This window comes from Chionomys nivalis, assembly GCF_950005125.1.
Source record: "Chionomys nivalis chromosome 23 unlocalized genomic scaffold, mChiNiv1.1 SUPER_23_unloc_1, whole genome shotgun sequence".
In the NCBI taxonomy this organism is placed as follows: domain Eukaryota; kingdom Metazoa; phylum Chordata; class Mammalia; order Rodentia; family Cricetidae; genus Chionomys; species Chionomys nivalis.
The window spans coordinates 2,388,999-2,408,086 of record NW_026646869.1 but is presented as its reverse complement, the minus strand read 5'-3'; the positions used below and the strand labels follow the sequence as shown (position 1 = coordinate 2,408,086).

General features: G+C 54.1%; 2 protein-coding genes across 2 annotated transcripts; one reads left to right on the top strand and one right to left on the bottom strand.

Moving 5' to 3' along the window:
• The first annotated feature begins 4,302 nt into the window (after nucleotides 1-4,302).
• LOC130868992 (galactoside alpha-(1,2)-fucosyltransferase 2-like) lies at nucleotides 4,303-8,800 on the top strand. The gene is made up of 2 exons (XM_057761085.1): nucleotides 4,303-4,324; nucleotides 7,711-8,800. Exon 2 carries the CDS (start codon nucleotides 7,713-7,715, stop codon nucleotides 8,733-8,735), a length of 1,023 nt encoding a protein of 340 aa, XP_057617068.1. The 5' UTR covers nucleotides 4,303-4,324; nucleotides 7,711-7,712; the 3' UTR covers nucleotides 8,736-8,800.
• A 4,168-nt stretch (nucleotides 8,801-12,968) lies between these two features.
• Mamstr (MEF2 activating motif and SAP domain containing transcriptional regulator) lies at nucleotides 12,969-18,633 on the bottom strand. The gene is made up of 10 exons (XM_057761150.1): nucleotides 18,538-18,633; nucleotides 18,062-18,140; nucleotides 17,157-17,195; nucleotides 16,499-16,638; nucleotides 15,859-16,043; nucleotides 15,455-15,542; nucleotides 15,072-15,266; nucleotides 14,213-14,413; nucleotides 14,067-14,121; nucleotides 12,969-13,955 (listed from the first exon to the last, which is right to left on the bottom strand). The coding sequence occupies exons 1-10, from the start codon at nucleotides 18,574-18,576 to the stop codon at nucleotides 13,675-13,677; spliced, it is 1,302 nt and encodes a 433-aa protein (XP_057617133.1). The 5' UTR covers nucleotides 18,577-18,633; the 3' UTR covers nucleotides 12,969-13,674.
• Between the last annotated feature and the right edge of the window lie 455 nt (nucleotides 18,634-19,088).

The window sequence follows — 19,088 nt, the reverse complement described above, 5'->3', positions numbered from 1 at the left end:
TTGATGTAGAATGACTGTGATGGCTATTCTTGGTTGTCAACTCGACTATGTCTGGAATGGACTATATTCCAGAAATGGAGGGCGCACTTAAGATCTGGAAGAGGCAAGAAGTCAACACTCAGCCCCTGGGACCCAGCAGCTACTAAATTCACAACTAGCAACTAGCCTTGTTGGACTGTAGCCTGTAACCCATTTGTGTGTGTGTGTGTGTGTGTGTGTGTGTGGAGAGAGAGAGAGAGAGAGAGAGAGAGAGAGAGAGATTCATTCCATAAGTTCTGTGACTCTGTGACTCTAAGAGAAAGAGAACCCCTGCTGATACAATGGCCCAGACCCCTGGGGGTGGTGGTGCTTCTTGCCAGTTAATCTTGGATGATGTAAGAAAGCAGGCTGAGTAATTCTGTCTCCAAACAGAGAAACAGTAACTGAAACAAAGTGGAGCTGAAAAGAGTTGCTGTTTGTATCTCGTTGTTCTCCAAGCCCCAGCTTGCCTGGCTTCGAGTGGCTGTGTGACTCTGTGCAAGTTAACTTCTCTCTGTGTACTTGGTTTTTCCTGGCCTACTATTAGATCCAAGGTTGATGGCACAGGCCTTTAATCATAACACTCAGGAGGCAGAGACAGGTAGATCTCTGAGTTCGAGGCCAGCCAGGGCAACACAACAAGTTCCAGGCAATCCAGGGCTACATAGTGAGACCCTGTCTCAAAACCAAACAAAGCGTGTCAGCCATAGAAGCTAAAAGTGTGGCGCACAAGGCCCCAGTTCAATTCCGCACACACCGAAAACGGAAAACCCCAAAACCTTGTACGCTGTTGGCTCTCAAGATAGGTCATTTGATAAAGTGTTCTCTAGGAAAGCATTGAGGACAAGAGTTCAATCCTGCACACATGCAGACAAATGGAGGAGGGCGGCCAGTGAGAGGGCTCCACAAGTCCAAGCACTCACGGCTCAAGCCAGAAGACCCCACATAGAAAGCCTGATGCAGGCCATTCCACTGTTGACTTGGGGGTCTGCAGTACTGCAGGGGAAGGCAGGTACGCTAAACTCTCCCAACTCCTTCTGAATGCCCCTCCTGCTGGCATCCTGCAGGCACCTGAGAGGAAGCCAACTTCTCCTCTGGAAGCTTAGTCACACTGGTTCTAGGATGTCAGCTGGTCCACCCTGGGCGGGGTTTCTATCCAGGCCTATAGGAAAGCTCAGGAAACTCTGGCCCTGAAAGAAGGGGCAGGCTGGAAGGAACACTGAGCTACCTGCCTGCAGAGCCACCTCGTCATCCATTCGGAGGTCTTCAGCCAGAAAAGGTGAGCACAGGCCAGGGGGTTGGGGACAGGTCCCTCAACAAACCCTAGGGATCCAGAAAATGGACCAATTGGTCTCCGACCCACCCTAGGGCTCTCTGGGAGGAGAGGCCATTACTGGCAAACAGGATCCAGAACCTGGCTCCTCCAGACCCTGGGTTCCCAGCCTGAGTTCCAGCTAGTTCCTTCAGCCCGAGCCCTCCAGATCCTGAGTTCCAGCTAGTTCCTTCAGCCTGAGCCCTCAGATCCTGAGTTCCAGCTAGTTCCTTCAGCCCCTGAGCCCTCCAGATTCTGAGTTCCTAGACCTTGGTTTTTCCAATCCCTAGATCCCCGGGCCCCTGGTCCCGCAGTTCCTGTTCCCAAGGCCTTGTTCCCCCAGCCCCTGTTCCCCAGCTTCTGTTCTACCAGCATCTGTACCCCCAGTTCCTTTTCTCCTGGTTCCTGTACCCCTAGTTCCTGGTCCACCGACCCCTGTTCCCCCAGATCCTGTTCCCCAGTTCCTGGTTCCCTAGCTCCTGTTCTCCCAGATCCTGGTTACGCAGCTCTTCCCCCAGCTTCTGTACCCCCAGTTCCTGGTCCACTGGCCCCTGTTCTCCCAGCTCCTGATTCCCCAGCTCCTGGTTCCCTAGCTCCTGTTCCTCCAGTTTCTGTACCCCCAGTTTCTAGTCCCTGGCCCCTGTTTCCCCAACCCCTGTTCCCCCAGCTCCTTGTTCCCTAGCTCTTGGTTCCCCAGCTCCTGTTCCCCCAGCTTCTGTACCCCCAGTTCCTGGTCCACCGGCTCCTTTTCTCCCAGCCCCTGTTCCCCCACCTCTTGGTTCCCCAGCTCCTGGTTCTCCAGCTCCTCTTCCCCCAGCTTCTGTACCTCCAGTTCCTAGCCCACCGGCCCCTGTTCCCCCAGTTTCTGCTCCCCAGACCTTGTTCTCCCAGCTCTGGTTCCCCAGACCCTGCTTCACCAGTACCCCATTCCCTGACTGCCTGTACTCCCATGTTGGTTGGTTTCTCTCTTCACCTGCTCAGGTCCCTCCCTGCTGCGGACTCCAGGAACAAATGTAGAGGCAGGGCAGAGCTGAGCAACCGGATTTTCCTGTTACCATACCCATGGCTTCCACATCAGCCTAGGGACCCTCAGAAACCTGTAGTTGCCCCCTGCCATGGGGGGACAGTAGGTCCCAGCTCAGTCCATCACAACACTCTGTGCCTGTTTGAGATTTCAATGTGGCAGCTCTCTCATAAGCTCCCCTGAAAATCACAATACCCTCGTTCTATGCAAGGGACCGAGCAGGCAGAGGGCAGTGCCAGCCACAGGAATGGCACTGATCGGGTGGGGCCAGGCATGAGGTCCTGCCTGTGGGGTGATGTGGAAGGTGTTGCGGGCAGGGCACTTTCTGGATGGAAAAGGTTGAGCCAAAGGGGAGAGGAGAGGAGAGTGGAACAGCTTGTGTTTGTCATACTAGTACTCAAGAAACTGAGGTAGGGGGATTGCTGTAAGTCAGGTGTCAGCTTGGACGACATTGAAAATCCCTGATGAGGAGAGGAGTGAGGGAGAGAGGAAAGGAAGGTTTCCAGGGAACTGGAGAAGGATTGGAACCTCTCTGCCATAACTGCACCCCTCTAATGGAAGGTTCTCAGGAGACCCAGATGGAGGAAGGGCAAACCTGAACTCAACTTTTCTTCGTTAAACCCTGTGGCCCCCAGAGAGAGGTCTTGAAACAGTTGCAGAAACGGCGGCTGGGCAAGTGAGAAAGAGGACAGAGGGGAAGTCTCCACTGCCACAGCCGCTCCGGCTGGAGCCACAGCAGCTCTTCAGTGTCCTGTGGCCTCAGTACGCTCCCAGGTCCCCTCGCGGCCCTTGGTCTTCTCACACTCATCCACGCTCCTCTCTTGTCTTATGGCCCGTGGATGCTGTGAGTCTCGGCTCCATGACTTGTGATCCCTGAGCAGCTCTGGGGGTCTACCAGCCAGTAATCCCTCAGCCAACCAAATGCTGTCTGAAGCAGACTGTGAAGGCCACGTAGCTCTGGCCACCACCCACATCTATTCCACAAAGCTAGATAGAGACTTTACAGCAGGCTCTCTGCCGCCCTTGTCCCCTGCAGCTTCCACACCCTCGCTTCCCTTCCTTAGGAATGGGAACCAGCACAGGCACAGTGAACACATTATTCCAAAACATCTTCCTCTCCTTTTTCTGACGAGCCAGACAAGTTGTGTTCCTGTTTGCAGCAGGAGATGCAGAATCCTCTGGTGGAAACTGGAGATAACAGCTTGGTTTTGAAGTGTGTTTCCCATTACTTTCCCCCATACGGTTGGTGCCAGGCCTGGCATCCCAGATAGGCAGAAGTTCAGGGCCAGGCTGGGTAATGGCATGAATTCAGCCTGAGCAGCTTAGCGAGACTCTGTCTCAAGAGAGTTCAAACTGCGGGTGCGGCTGCTTCAAGGTGTGGTGAAGGGGAAGATTTTTATTGTACACATGAGAGAGAGAACAGCCAGAGGCATCTGGAAGCATCCAAACTGAACTGGTCCATGAGGGGAGTGGGCAGGAAAGAGTGAGAGAGGAAGAAAAGAGAGAGGGGGAGAGGAGAGGGCAAACGGATGAAGAGAGGTCCAGGAGTGAAGTTAGCTAGTTATGTGGGAGTCAGAGAAGCTGGGGAAGAGAATGAAGTCGGGCTGGAGTGGTTGAGGTGGGGGCAGGGTGTGCCCATCAGAATGACTTTGGTGGCCAGCATCTGCTGTGATGTGTGAATGGGGCTCCCACGCAGCTGGCCGTTCCTCCCAGGCTACAGACCTGCCACCGGTGGTGCCACTTACTCCAGGTAACCCGGGCACAGCAGCTAAGTAGAGAACTCCGTGATGCCCGCTGGACAGTATGTGAGTCGAGAACCAAGAGTCATTGCTTTGCACATCTTCAGGACTGCTGGAAGCCTGGAGAGACACCGCCTTGATCCTCCCTGCGGCTGCAATCTCCCTCCAGGATCCCGGCCCTAGAACCATGAGAGGCTAGACCTAAACTTCCGGCTAAGACACGGCACAGTGGTGAGCAGCCTTAAGGAGAGAGGCTTCAGACTGTAGTTAGGAACTCAGAGTGGGGATTTTCTGTGAAGGGCATCAGCATAAAGGGTAACGTTTGTTAGACCAGCTGTGCACACAAACTTCTTGTTCACAAGCACTGAGAAAGCTATGGCTAAAACGGCAGAGTTAGAGGGAATGAGAAGGTGCGGGAAGGAAAACACGAGCTGGAGTCTAGGTTAAGAGGCTGGCTGAGAAGAGCTGACAGGAGCCACAGGTACTGAGTGAGCCTGGAACCACAGATGCCATTTGTCCCTTCTGACAGCGATGCGAAAGGCTCCCTTAGTAGAGGGGAAAGGGGCACCGGAATTTGGGGACATGGAGTTTCCTTTGGACCTGGCAACAAGAAAAAGTAAAAAAGACCGGAAGAGTTGGTTCAGTCTACTGTGGTGTCCCTGGCCTGTAACCTCAGCACTCGGGGCTGAGGAGCGTTAGTTAGTCTGGGCCATAGAATGAATTCAGTGCCGGCCCGGGCAACTTAGTGAGACGGTCTCCAAGTTAAAACAGCAAGACTGGGGGTGTAACTCAGGAGTAGAGCCCCTGCCTAGAGTCCCCCAGTGAGGTGTTGGGGGTATAACTTGGGGGTAGAGGCCTGGCCTAGAGTTCCCCAGTGAGGCACTGGGCATGTGGCTCTGTGGTAGAGTGATTGCTAAGCGTGCTGGCTGGCCACCCTGAGTTCCATTTCTAGTACCACAGAAGGAAAAAGAACTTAGGAGGCAGAGGTAGGCAGATCTCTGCGAGTACAAGGCCAACCTAGTCCAAAGAGTGAATTCCATGATAGCCAGGGCTGCATAGGGAATGCTATCTCAATGCCTCCCCCACCCAAAAGCAAACCAAAGCTCCCAGCAATCCTGCTGCCTCTGCCTCCTGAGCATGGAGGTGACAGACAAGCATCATCCCTCCTTGCCTGAGTTTCTTCTGGAGAATTACAAACCAGGAGTGTTCCAGCCTGCAGTCCTGCGCCAGCAGGCCGGAGGTGCCTTTGTAACTGCAAACCTGCGCAAATGTAAAGCTCAGCCGCTTTACAAGCCGCTTGAGTCGACGCCAACATCCTCCTGACTGAGTCATTGGGCCTAAGCCTGCGGTCAGTATTGGAGGCCTTGGGCCAAGACAACTGGAAATCTTTGTTTCTTCCCTGGAGTTGTACAAAGTCTCCTTTGGAGACTGATGGCAAGCGCACTCCGTGTTGCAAACCACGCATCCTCTGAGATGCGGTGGTAAGACTTCTGAAGAACTTCGGGAGCCTTGAAGCCCTTGCGCCTCCAAAATGTTCATCCCTGTCACTCGGGCCTGGGTCTCAGTGACTGGACACTGACTTTAACTGGCTCTAGTGTAAGTGTCGGTCACCCCCTGGCTGTAGATGACAGTCCGCCATCCTCAACGGTTCTCCCACTGTGGGTCGCAACCCCTGTGGGAGTCAAACAACCCTTCCACAGGGGTTGCCTAAGACCAGCCAACAAACACAAATATTTACATTGTTATGATACATAATAGTAGCAAAATTAGTTATAACGTGGCAACGAAAATAATTTTATAGTTGGGGGGGTCACCACAACGTGAGGAACTGTATTAAAGGGTTTCCTGCCTCTGAAGTGCTGAGATTGAAAGTGTGTCAGTGGACACATTTTGCTGTTTTGGATTTATATGTGCGTGTGTGTGTGTGTGCGCGCGCGTGCGTGCGTGTGCACCCCTGTTTGTGCAGTGCCTGCAGAGGCCAGTAGAGAACATCTGATCTCCTTGAGTTGGAATTACAGGGTGCTATGAGCTCCCTAATATGGGTGCTGGGAACTGAAGTCCTCTGCAAGAGCAACAAGTGCATTTAAGCTCAGAGTCATCTGGGGACGCCCCTGTTTCTTTCTTTCTTTTTTTTTTTTTTTTTGGTTTTTCGAGACAGGGTTTCTCTGTGGCTTTTGAGCCTGTCCTGGAACTAGCTCTGCAGACCAAGCTGGTCTCGAACTCACAGAGATCCGCCTGCCTCTGCCTCCCGAGTGCTGGGATTAAAGGCGTGCGCCACCATCGCCCAGCTCGCCCCTGTTTCTTTTGTTCTTGTTTTGTTTGTTTGTTTGTTCAAGACAGAGTTTCTCTATAGCCCTGGCTGTCTGGGAACTCACTCTGTGGACCAAGCTGGCCTCTGCCTCTCCGGTTCTGGAATTAAATGTGTGCACCCATCATACCTGGCTTTCTATTTGTTTGATTTTTTTATTACATTTCTTTATTTGTAATTGTGAGGGAGGTGTGGGTACGTGGAGGTCAGAGAACAGCTTGTATTCCATTTGTTTCCTCCTCCTACCACATGGGTCCTAGGGACCCAGTTCAGGTTGGGAGGCTGGCAGGGGTCACCTTTACCAACTTACTCATCTTGTGGCAATGCCATGGCCCCTTTTCTGTTTCACATTTGCACAGATTCAGTATTTGCAGCCTTTGATTTGTCCCACAAGGCCCTAATTCACAAGCGTTCTCTCTCCTGTTGAGCTACACCCTCAGCCTCTGACTGGTGGATTCTAGACACATGCTCACTCTGGAACCACATCCTCAGCCTCTGACTGGTGGATTCTAGGCACGCTCCACTCTGGAGCTGCATCCTCAGGCCTCTTCACTTTTACTTTGATATAAGAACTCACTCGTTACCCAGGCCTTTAACTATCACCCTCTGGCTTCAGCCATCCCAGAAGCTGGGATGCCAGGCTGCACCACTCTGCCAACTCCTGGGATAGAGCAGAGGATTCGCCTGGAGAGTCTCAGGTGATGTTGGGAAAGGAATGAGGGCCTACCCACAGTCATATGCATTCAGGCTTAAGCCCGGTGCACTGTTCCTTAGCCTAAAGTATCTACATAGGAGAGAAACATTCACTAATTACGGGCAACATTCTCAGCACATGCTAATTGTGCTGGAATTCTGAGACTGTGAGCCTTTGGACTCTGAAATGAGGGGACCCTTCCCCTTCCCATGTCCCTATAATATCCCTGATTTTGCTGGTTTTCGTTTTTTGACTCTGAAATGAGGGGACCCGTCCCCTTCCCATGTCCCTATAATATCCCTGATTTTGCTGGTATTTTTCTTTTTCTCATCTTGCCTCATTTGAACACTTGACACACACTTTCCCTCCAAAGAGGACTTTATACTGCCTCACTCTGTATTCCAGCAGTGGAGCAGGGCCACACACACAGTTCTTGGCCAGCCTGAGCTAAAGCACAAAATCGTGTCTCTAACAACCAAAAAGAAAACCAGGATGCACGCCGAGGCACAATCAAGGAGATAAGCTGAATGAATGCCAAGTATTTATGCACACAGTGCCTACAAACACATTCTCCAGCCGCTCCCCAGCTAACCTGCCTGCTTTCCTTCCTGGCAGCCATGGCCAGCTCCCAGGTTCATTTCTACTTTCCTCTGGCCCACTTCCTCATCTTTGTCTTCGTGACTTCCACCATCGTCCACCTCCAGAACAGAATTGTGAAGATTCAGTCCCCACCAGAGAAGCCCGCAGGAGAGCCAGCAGCCACAGAGAGGCCAGGGAGCAGCCAGCCGCAGGGCATGTTCACCATCAATTCCATTGGCCGCCTGGGGAACCAGATGGGCGAGTACGCCACCCTGTTTGCACTGGCCAGGATGAACGGAAAGCCCGCATTCATCCCCGCATCCATGCACAGCACCCTGGCGCCCATCTTCAGGATCAGCCTCCCGGTGTTGCACAGTGACACGGACAGAAAGATCCCATGGCACAACTACCACCTCAACGACTGGATGGAGGAGCGGTACCGCCACATCCCGGGACGCTATGTGCGCCTCACAGGGTACCCGTGCTCCTGGACCTTCTACCACCACCTGCGCTCAGAGATCCTGCAGGAGTTCACCCTGCACGACCATGTGCGTGAGGAGGCCCAGACCTTCCTGCGTGGCCTGCGGGTGAATGGGAGCCAGCCGAGTACGTTTGTGGGTGTCCATGTGCGGCGGGGGGACTATGTGCATGTCATGCCCAACATTTGGAAGGGCGTGGTGGCTGACCGGGGTTACTTGGAACAGGCCCTGGACAGGTTCCGGGCACGCTATCGGTCTCCGGTCTTTGTAGTCACCAGCAATGGCATGGCCTGGTGCAAGCAGAACATCGATGCCTCCCGAGGGGACGTGGTGTTCGCTGGCAATGGAATTGAGGGTTCGCCAGCCAAAGACTTCGCACTCCTCACCCAGTGTAACCATACCATCATGACTATTGGGACCTTCGGGATTTGGGCTGCCTACCTGGCAGGTGGTGACACCATCTACCTAGCCAACTATACCCTTCCAGATTCTCCCTTCCTCAAAATTTTTAAGCCAGAGGCCGCCTTCCTACCTGAGTGGGTCGGCATCCCGGCAGACCTGTCCCCACTCCTTAAGCACTAACACAAGCCTGTCCTTGCTCCCGCTTCCATCTCTAGGCAGGAGGAGCTACGTGTTACGCTCACAGAGTCTTCTCTCTGGAAGAAGCGTGTCTTGGGCTGCAAACAGAATTAATGTGTTCAGCAAACATGTTTTTATGTTAGGGACCACCGGCTCCAGCATCCATTGACTAAACAGCTCAGACCCATCAGCGGGGACTACGGTGCCCGCTAAACGCCAGCGGTGGCGGCTAACCGCAAGCAGTGCCGTTACTGTGTTTTAGCGCAGCTGTCTCAGGATGCAGGAAGGGTTGGCACATGCAGACAGCCACTTCCAGAGGCAGCAAGAGAAGGCCACTCCCTCACCTTGGGTTCCTTCTGAAGTGAGACCAACCCACACTTGTCCACTTTTTGTTACTAATAATGAAGTACCTGAAGCTGGATTATTTATAAAGGTCCAGTGAGTAGCTCATGGAAGTGGCAGCTCCGTGGTGGGACAGCACGCCATGGTCAACAGTCACGTGGGAAGTGTGAGCAAGGAGGAGGAATGGGCTTGCTCTTCTTATAGCAACCCAATAACTAACTGGAGTCTACTGCTCACCCCTTGAAGGGAGCCTTCAATGTCCTAAGGCCTTCCCGAGATCTGCTCAAATTGTATTTTTATCTCAATTAGGGGTATATGTGTGGGTGTGTGCACGTGGGAGTGTGCATGTGAGTGCGGTACCTTCAGAAGCTAGAACTGAGTGTCGGATACCCTGGGGCTGGAGCTACAGGCAGCTGGACCAGATGCTGAGAACTTCTCTCTGAACCTCTCTCCACAGCCCTTAACTCTACCTCACAAAGGTCCCAGCATCACCCCTGTGAGGACCAAAGTCAAGTCCAATGGAAACCACCTCTGTAAGCACTCCAGCAGCTAACTGCCTTGTCCCCTTGACAAGAATGGTGTCACTGTGTGCCCATGTGTCTCATTATGAGTCAAGGAGAAAGAGAATATGGGACTGGTTAAGCCTGGGATCCAAAGTCATGATCAGAAAGGAGAGGCCACCATGAGCCCACAGCCCCTACCACGTTGCTTGTCCACCTGAGAACTCTGTGGGTGGGACTCCGCTGAGGCACACACCCACCTCTGCGGCCCTAGCTTCTGGAAGACCAGTGTATGCTACCATCTTGTCACACTCCAGGCGTGCGCACACACCATGATGTCCGTCTGACAATTAAAGAACACAACCTATGTAGCTGCCATTGTGAGAACAGCCAGAGTGATCTGGGGGAAGAGCCCTTGAAGACTTTGGGGACAGCAGGAACCCCAAGGTGTCTCTCCAGAACCCCTGCTAAACTGGTGCCGACATTGTGCATGGGAAGTGGCCTGGAGTGGGCAGTGGTGGCGCCTCTCTTTCGTCCTGGCACCAGGAGGATCTGAGGTTTGGAGGCCAGCCTGGTCTATTTTCTGAGGACCTGTCTTCAAAAAGAAAATCCTCTATCTGAGCGTGGCGGCACACACCTGTAACCCCAGCGTTAAGGAAGTGAGTGCAGGAAGGTCAGGAGTTCAGAGCATCAGCTGCATGGGGGCCCAGGGCAGAGACAATGAGAGCCCGGCTGGGCAGTGGGAGCACACACTTTGAGTCGCAGCGCTCAGGCAGAGGTAGGTGGATCTCTGAGTTTGAGGCCAGCCTGGGCTACACAGAGAAACCCTATCTCAAAAAAACAAAACAAAACAAAAAAAGAAAACTGCAAAATCCAAAAGAAACAGAAATGTGCCTCCCCACAATCACATGGGGTTTGTTGGTTGGCTGGTTTTGTTTTGTCTTTTGAGACAGGTCTCTATATAGCCCTGGCTGTCCTGGAACTCACAGTGTAGATCGGGCAGGACTTGACCTCCACTGTGACAGGCAGAGGCAGGCTCATTTCACATTCCTGAAAGGGATGACATGGGCTTGAGCCATCGCTCCAGCCAGATGGGCGGGACACAGCTGGAGCGACCTTTCATCCCAGGAAGCAGAAGCAGGCACGTGGACCTCTGTGAGTCCAGGCCAGCCGGGGCTAGGTAGAGACCCTGTCTCAAAATCAAAAGACAAACAGTGAAACAGAATGAACTACCACAGAGGTAGCGGAACTGCGCATGTGGAACACGATCAGCTTGGTCCTATCCATGGGTGGATGGATCATTGGGGTGTGGATTCTACCTCCCAACACCTCTCTGTCCACTGGTTGACAGTCACATGGTTGTGTGACCAGAACCACAGTTAAGATAAAAGGTTATGAAGCCGGGCGGTGGTGGCGCACGCCTTTAATCCCAGCACTCGGGAGGCAGAGGCAGGCGGATCTCTGTGAGTTCGAGACCAGCCTGGTCTACAAGAGCTAGTTCCAGGACAGGCTCCAAAACCACAGAGAAACCCTGTCTCAAAAAACAAAAAAACAAAAAAAACAAAAAAACAAAAACAAAAAAAAAAGATAAAAGGTTATGTGTGGTACATCTAATTTGAGCGCTCTGGAAGCTGGAGCCTCACAAGGTTCAGTTTGAGCACAGCCTGGGCTACACTGGGAGATGCTGTCTCCTGGGAAGGAGGGGTTGGAGGAGGAGGAGGAGGAAATGGAAGGAAACAAGATACCCTGTCCTCTAGGAAGATTAGGGACAGGGAGGCCTGGGGAGGGACTGAAGTAGGTGACAGTGGGTCACAGCGATGATGAGGAGTGTTGATCTCAGCCAGGACCCACACCAATCCTGCCCTAGCCTTCCAAATTTCCACCTTCCAGAGAATTCTGTAGCCACCCCAACCCCACCTCGCTTGGGGCTGTGCAGGGCTGCGCCATGCTGTCCACCCAAGGCTGACTGAGGAGAGATGGTGACAGCGGGCAGGAGACAGGAGGGAGGCTTGGTTGGAAATTGATGTCCCTGAGCCCAAGGCACCAGGGACAAGGGAAGGGTTACCCAGCAGATAAGAGGGTAGCTGTGGCTGGGGAAAGGTGGGGAGAAGGGGTGTTTCCTTTGCCGAGGGTGAATCGGAGTCGGAGAGGAAGACAGGTGGAGACTAAATGGGGGCAGAGGACATGGTACAGAAAAGGACCTGAGTAGCCAGAGTCAGCGACAGACCGGCACTGAAACGAGTGCGTCAGATGCTGTCTCACAAAGCAAGAGCAAGGAAGGGGTCTGGAGAGACCTGGAGAGACGGCTCGCTGCCCTTGGGGCTGCTCTTACAGTTCCTGGCACCCATAGCAGGTGGCCCACAACTCTAGCTTCAGGGGAGTGACAGGTTCCTCGGGCTTCCAAGAACCTGAGCATGTTATAGTGTACGTGTACACAATAAAAATGTAAAAATACAAGGAACAAGAAGGAAAGTATCTAGGGCCTGAAGAGGAAGCTCACTACACCGTCTTGACCCTCCAGGGCTGGGAACTCGGCTGTCGGCTTTCAGCTTACCATAGGGCACTCGAAGGCCAGCTCTGGCCATCTCCAGCCTGGGCCGGCCACAGACTTTCTCTTTACTCCCATAACTCAACCTCACAGCAGCTTATCCACACCTGAGGTCTTCACATCCCTCTTCCAGATGCTGTCTTCCAGGAAGTCCTCTTACCACTGTCCCCTAACCCTTGGAGATTCAGCTATTTTTCTGACCCCTGTTCCACCACCCAGGAAACCGTGGTCAGTCACAACTCCATAATCCCACATGCCATAGCCACCAAAATGCCAGTCTCCTCTCTCTCTCTCTCTCTCTCTCTCTCTCTCTCTCTCTCTCTCTCTCTCTCTCTCTGACTGACACAGGGTCTCATGTAGCCCAGGCTGGTCTTGAACTCTCTATAGTTGAATTTCTGATCTTGGACTTCTGATTCTCCTGCCTCAGCTCTTCATGTCAATTTTCCTGAGTGCTAACACCTGAACTCCGAGCTGAACATTCATTCTTGGAAGTCCTGGGTTGCCACACAGGAAGTCTAGGGGCCCAGTTGAGAGAGCATGTGGGGAAGAGCGCTGAGGCCTCGTGGAGAACAAGGTTTCAAACATCCAGCTGGGCTCAGCCCTCTCCCCATCTCCACCACTGTGCCAACATGTCTGAATGAGCCATACTGAATGTCCTCACCCATCTGGGCATCGGGATGGCAACAGTCCTCGCCAACCCCTGTGGAGCTGAGCGACTGCTCGGCAGAGCCCAGTGCACCATAGCCAACTGTTGTTAGGTTGGGGGTTGTTAATAAGCCCAAACACAGAAGCAAAGGCTCAGTCTCACCACCTTAACTCAAGGAGACCAACAGTTTAATTCCCTAGGCACAGGTCCTCGGGGCTGAGGTGAACCCGAGGTCACATTCTAGCTCCTCTTTGGCCGTTCCTCTCCACACCTGGCTCCTGGAAGCCCTTCAACAAACCATGAGAGCTGGGTATGGTGGCTCACATCTCTAATCTCAGCAGTCAGAAGGTTGAAGCAGAAGGATTGTCACAAGTTAGAGGCCAGTCTGTACTACATAGCAAGACTTCCTCTCAAAAACAAAAACAAAACAAGAAAGCTAGGTATAATCACAACACTCATAGGTTCAAGGTCATAGGGAGTTCAGTCACCTCCCACTAGGAGACTCTGATTCTCTCACCTCTATCTAGAACTCAGGGGTCTGCCTTCTCCTATTCCCCTGCCCCATCCTTTCCTGAACCCAAACAGCACAAACTTTCAGCTCCCCAGATGACAGGCAGCCACCAGCATCTGGAGGAAGTGGCACCCATACCCTGCAGGGCTCTGAAGGAGGCAGGAAGCTTGTTTGCACTGGGCAGTACCTAACGAATTCCCACCCTTAACTGCATAGACGGGGGTGGGGTGTGGGGTGGGGTGTCACACAGAGGCCAGGTAGGCAAGTCCAGACATTTTACAAATCAGCAGCAGTGGGCCAGGAGGGAATAAGGGCATCTTAAGTCTTGAGTGCTCTATAGTTGAAGGGTCTTTGTGGGGGCAGATGACCTCTCCTGGGAAACCCCAGGGTCCTTCTCATGCATCTGGAAGCAGTTCCCAAAGACGAGTGCCACTGGGGTCAGATAAGTCCGCAGAGAAGATGCTGGGCCCTGGAGGCCCAGAGTCCAGCGGTGGACCGCCACTCAAGGCCTCCAGCCAGTCCAAGGAATCTGTAAGTGCCTTTGGAGAAGGGGACAGGGAGCTTGTGGGGGATGGGAGTGAAGAAGAGAAAACGGAAGAGAAGCCATCCGAGTCCGGGGAGGGAGACAGCACGTCAAACGAGCCCGGGAAGTCCAAGGGGATGGGAGGCAGCGGATCTGCAAGAGGAGGGTGAGTTTAGGCGGGCACTGTTCCCAGTCCACTTCTCCCTTGGGCCCAGGAGTTCCCAAGTTCAGCTCCTCCCCTAAATTCGGGAGCTCTGCTCCTACCATCTGGCTCCACTTGGTCTTCCAGGATGTCATCGATGTCCCGGTTCGGAAGCAGCTGTGGATGAGCACACGCTCTGTGACCCTGGGTCCTGCTTAGGTACACAGCCCAGTCCCCGAGCACGCCCCAGCCTCGCATCCCCTTCCACCTGCGCCCTATGGATCGCTTCCTGCAGCTCCTCCTCCAGAGTCAGGCTGGCTGGAGAAGATGTTGGGTAGGGAGTTGGAAGAGCCGAAGCCGAAGCTGGAGCGGGAGCCTGAACCGGTGCGGGAGCCGGAGCCGGAGCTGCCCCCAGGGGATCCGCAGCTTCAGAAAACTGCAGCCTATGAGTCGTTGCACTTGTCTTTACCTAGAACCAGGAAAGGTGGGAGTTTCCTAAATCCGGTACATCAGGTTTGGCTCTGCCGCCCCCCCCCCCCCCGCCCTAACACAATCAATCCTTCCTTAGTTTCACCCCAATACTTTGTATTTTTTGACATTTTTATGTGTGTGTGCATGTATGTGTACAATCAGCGGGCAACTTTCAGAGCTGGTTCGTGGCTCCCACCTTATGGGTCTCGGGGATAGAATTTAAGAAGTCGAGCTTAGCAGCAAACAGTCCTACTCCCTAAAGCGGCTTTCAGGCTCGGCTCCTATCCTTTCATTGGCTTCTCTCCCTTAAACCACGCCCACCAGGTTCTAACTACATCCTCCGGCAATGGTTGCCCACGCTACCAAGCGTTAGCGGCTCGCTTGTTAGTTTCCGTCCCCAGCCGCGAGGTGGTGGCACACACGCTCGGGGGCAGAGGCAGGTGGATCTCTGTGAGTTCGAGTGAGTTCCAGGACAGCCAGGGCTACATAGAGAAACCCTGTCTAGAAAAGCAAAAAAACAAAAAACAAACAAAAGACCCGCCCCCAGGTGTAAGTCACGCCTCCTTGCCAACGTGTCATTGGCTGCTCTTTTCCAAGGTCTCGCCCTATTCCTCTTTCTCTTCTCTTGATTGGTGCGTACACAGCCCCGCCCTCACCGTGCCGGGCCGCCGGGTATGTCCCAGAGCCTTAGGCCTAAGGCGCGGCCAGGGAGCCGCAGCCTCTTTGTCCTCACGCCGGGGCTTCTGCCGTTCTCTGGGCGGGGCGCCACCGCGCATGCGCTCCAGGAGCATCGACTTGGTCCCGGAGACTGGGAGTCCCCGTAGGCGCAGCTGCTGCCGAAGCTCTGAGACCTAAGGGGCGGGGATAGGGAGAAGAGGTGCTGGGCGAGCTCTGGGGTACAAACAATTACTAGGAAACTAAGAGGAGCCAGAATCCTGACCGACTGCCCTAAGGCACGGGCCATGGGTCTGTGAGGTCTGGGTCCAGCCCTGAAGAAGAAATGACACTGGGACCCTGGGGCTCTGCATACTAAACCCACCGTCAGCTCTTCCAATTTAAGGGTCTGAAGTTCCAGCTTGTGTGAAGGGGGTGAGGGCCTGGAGTTTCCTGGTGAGGAGGGCTTCATCCTAGCGACCGGCGTGAGAGGGTGAGGAAAGGTTAGGGCAGATGGAAAAAATGTATTTAGGGACCTTAAAACCTGGGGCTTCGGAGGCTGCAGGAGAATGAGGAATTCTGGGCCTCCTGTGGAGCAAACACAGGGCTGGGTTTGTGGGTGTGGGAGCTGTGCACCGGGATGTCTCCAGCGCAGGGCTGGGAGTGTGCACAGCTGGGGCTCAGGGGAAGAGGGTTTCAGGGCAGGCTCCTCTTCCTTGCACTCTGGGTTTGAGGGAGGAGGATGGGGTCTGAGTTTCTGGGCCCCTGGAGAATAAAACTGAGTCCTACCGAGGGTGTGGCCTCTGTGAGTTTTTCTCCTCCCACAGTGATGGCCCTGGGGGTCCCAGGGTTGAGCCCTCTGCTTGGAGATCTTCCCTAGGCTCTTGTCTCTGTTCTGGAGGCATGTACAGGTGATATGTCAAATTCCCCCTGACCTTGGGCTCCTTCCAGTGTTGGGAGTTTTTGGAAGATTCCTGAAAGAGCAAGTCACCATCCCTGTCATCCTGAAAGAGCAAGTCACCATCCCTGTCATCCTGAAAGAGCAAGTCACCATCCCTGTCATCCTGAAAGAGCAAGTCACCATCCCTGCCATCCTGAAAGAGCAAGTCACCATCCCTGCCATCCCAGCATCAGGAAGGCCGGGAAGGATGAAGAGTTCAAAGCCAGTCATGGCATATAGTGAGCTTGTCCCAAAAACAAAGAGAAAAGTAGGGATGATGCTTCAGCTTGGTCCACATTCCGGGCCCCTGAAATGTGTAGTGTCAGCTTGGCCACACACCAAAGACAGTGGAGTGCCTAGGAGAATCACGGCTAGACTGTCGTGGGCACTTGCCCTAGGAGAATCACCGCTAGACTGTCGTGGGCACTCGCCCTAGGAGAATCATGGCTAGACTGTCGTGGGCACTTGCCCTCGACTGTCCAAGCTCACCTTCTTTGGAGACCTCCAAGGGCAATATGCTGGTTCAGGGGACAAGACGCCAGGGCTGACAAAGAAAGAAGCAGGAGCAGGGGGCAAAGCGGGAGCCAGAGCTGGGCCTGAGGCTGAGATCCATGGATCTGAATCAGAGGCTGAAAAGATAGTGGAGGACCCTGACTGGACCAGCAGACTGCAGGCCAGTTAGGATGGAGAGGGGCTACAGGAAAGGAGGGCCAGCCTAGAGCAAGATGCCTAGCCCAAGTTGTCCAGCTGGGTTCCTGGACGCCTGAGGACCCAGATTTCCACATTTTCGAGAAAGGAAGAGAGTTTTGTCCTCAGCAGGAGGTCTGTTTGCTTTGGATCACAGCGATCTAGTAGTGTGTTCCTGGGACAGAACCAGGTGATGCCTGTACTCCGTGATTCCAGGGAAATGAACAAGCCAAAAAATTATATTCAGATGATTAAATGTGGTAGAGGCTGGGATACCTAACACCACCAAGAAAGATTAGGGCATCTGGGGTGGGAAAACTGGGGAGAACTCAAGGGGTGGGGGGCCCAGCTGACTCCAGAGTTCTCTGAAACTGACAGACGGGGATTTCACTGTTTGGGGGCAGGCATGGTCCTTGGGTGCTGAGGCCACCATCCCTTCCCTTTGGGGGCCCCCACTTACTACAGTCTTGATTCCGTCTGTGGATCCGAAGCTGCAGGACTGTGTGGAAGGAAGCGAGAGGTGGGACAAGGAAGGCAGGAAGGGAGTGTCCAGAGCCTGGCTTGGCTGATGGTGGGAGCTACAGTTGTTGGCGGACACACGTGCCCAGCCCCTTCACACTCCCAGGGCGGGTGGGCGGGCAGCCTGTTCCCTCTCCCTTCCCAGGGCCTCTTGCTTGCTCCTGCCAGCAAAGCATCTTGGGTCAGAGCCACTCCTGAGGCTGTAAGCCAGCTAGCCTGCAACCAGGAGGCAGCCATGCTCCTGGCTCCACCTGCCACCTCAGGAGTCTGTGCCCACCCTGGTACAGTCGCCATCTTGCCAGGCTGACCCATCAACACCTCACTTCCTTTCATCCATGCACCCCTTTCTGTGTGGCCCTGGCATTCCACACGGCCAGCACCCCGCAAACCTACCCCTGAAGCTCAAATCTCCCTGGACTCTAGCTTTGCACAGATGCCGCTTTCATGATTTTCCGCCCTGGCTTCCTCTTCGCTGGCATGCATCCACATTAATGCTACTCACTCAAGCCTTGACCCTCTGTTTTGGAGCAAAGATTGCCCAGTGCACATGTCTGCCCCTCTCTGAGTGTTCGGAGCTGTTTGGTTTGGCCACAGATCATGACTTTCAAGGCTTGATACTCTTGGTCCCCAGCCACGCATCCAGGCCACTCGGGTCAGTTTAAGTCCTTTGCAGCACACGCAGCCTTGGGTGTCCCTACCTGCGGCTTAGCGGGCCATGTGCTCACACACTTTACTCCATAACATGCATAACCTTGTGAGCTTCATGGGTCCCTCCAGCCACCCAAGGGGAGTGTTGCTGGGATCCAGGACCCCTCCCCACATGCTCTCAGACAAGCAACCTCTCACCAGAGCGGAACTTGGAACGGATGATTTGGGAGCGCTGGGAGGAGGCTGCCAGGGTCATTGCCAAAGCTGGGGTGGAAACCTGGACAGAGAGGAAGGCAGGGCCGCCGGACAGCGGGGTCAGAGTGGATGGCAGAAGGTTGCCGTTCGGGGGAAATTTGGGAGACAATAACTGATTCGAGACAGAAGTGAGTACTGGGCAAACTTCTGGGCGGGGTAGGGTCTTCCATACCCAGGTCTTGTTGAGGACAACTAGGCCCTGGACCCCTCCCTGGGTCTGAGAAAGGAGGGCTGGGACCCAGACCCATGATGTGAGAGACCAGGGCTAGGGTTTGGACCCCTAGGACTGAATGAAGGTGGAGGACTGAGGCCCGGAGTTCTGGGCTTGAGGAAGTTCTTGCTCATGGACTACTGTGTCTGAAGAGGGGGCCTGGAGTCCTGAGTCTGAAGCAAGAGGGCTGGGGTCTCGGCTCCTGGACCTTGGTGGTAGAGGAAGGATGGGTCACGGACTCCTGCATCCTAAGGAGAGCATTGGAATCTGGACCTCTTGGTCTTTGAGAGTGCAGGAAGCAGTCGTCTGGACTCTGAATCCTGAAGAAAAAGGAGGTTAAGGACTAGAACTCCATGCTCTTAGGGACTAGAATCCAAGATTCTGGGTCAACAGGGAATCAGAGAGGCTGACCGGTGTCTGGGCAATGCAGGGGTTCCTGCAGCAGACACCTAAAACAGAATGGGTTCAATGTCATGCACCAGGCTCCGTGGAAAAGGTATTCGGACCAGAAAGGGGAACCAAAACGGTGAATGAAGGGCAATAAGGAGGGTCCCTGTCTCCACCCCAGGGGCTTCTCACCAGGTGGGCTCCGCTCAGCTACTCAGCTGTGCCTTGAAGCGGGTGGAGTCTCCCGGACGGGCCTGGAGATCTCAGGCTCCGCCCACCAGCCTAGGGCCGCCCTCGACTCCCCTTCTGGGGCAAGTGAGAGGGTGGGGAGCAGGCCTTGGATCAGAAATCGTGTCAGGACCAGGAGAAGGG

Coding starts and splice junctions, on each gene's coding strand:
- LOC130868992 (XM_057761085.1), top strand. CDS start 7,713: ATGGCCAGCTCCCAGGTTCATTTCTACTTTCCTCTGGCCCACTTCCTC.
- Mamstr (XM_057761150.1), bottom strand. CDS start 18,576: ATGCAGGAGTCCGTGACCCATCCTTCCTCTACCACCAAG. Junction 16,639..17,156: donor CAGACGGAATCAAGACTGTA/GTAAGTGGGGGC, acceptor CTATCTTTTCAG/CCTCTGATTCAGATCCATGG. Junction 15,543..15,858: donor TCACAGAGGCCACACCCTCG/GTAGGACTCAGT, acceptor GCCGGTCGCTAG/GATGAAGCCCTCCTCACCAG.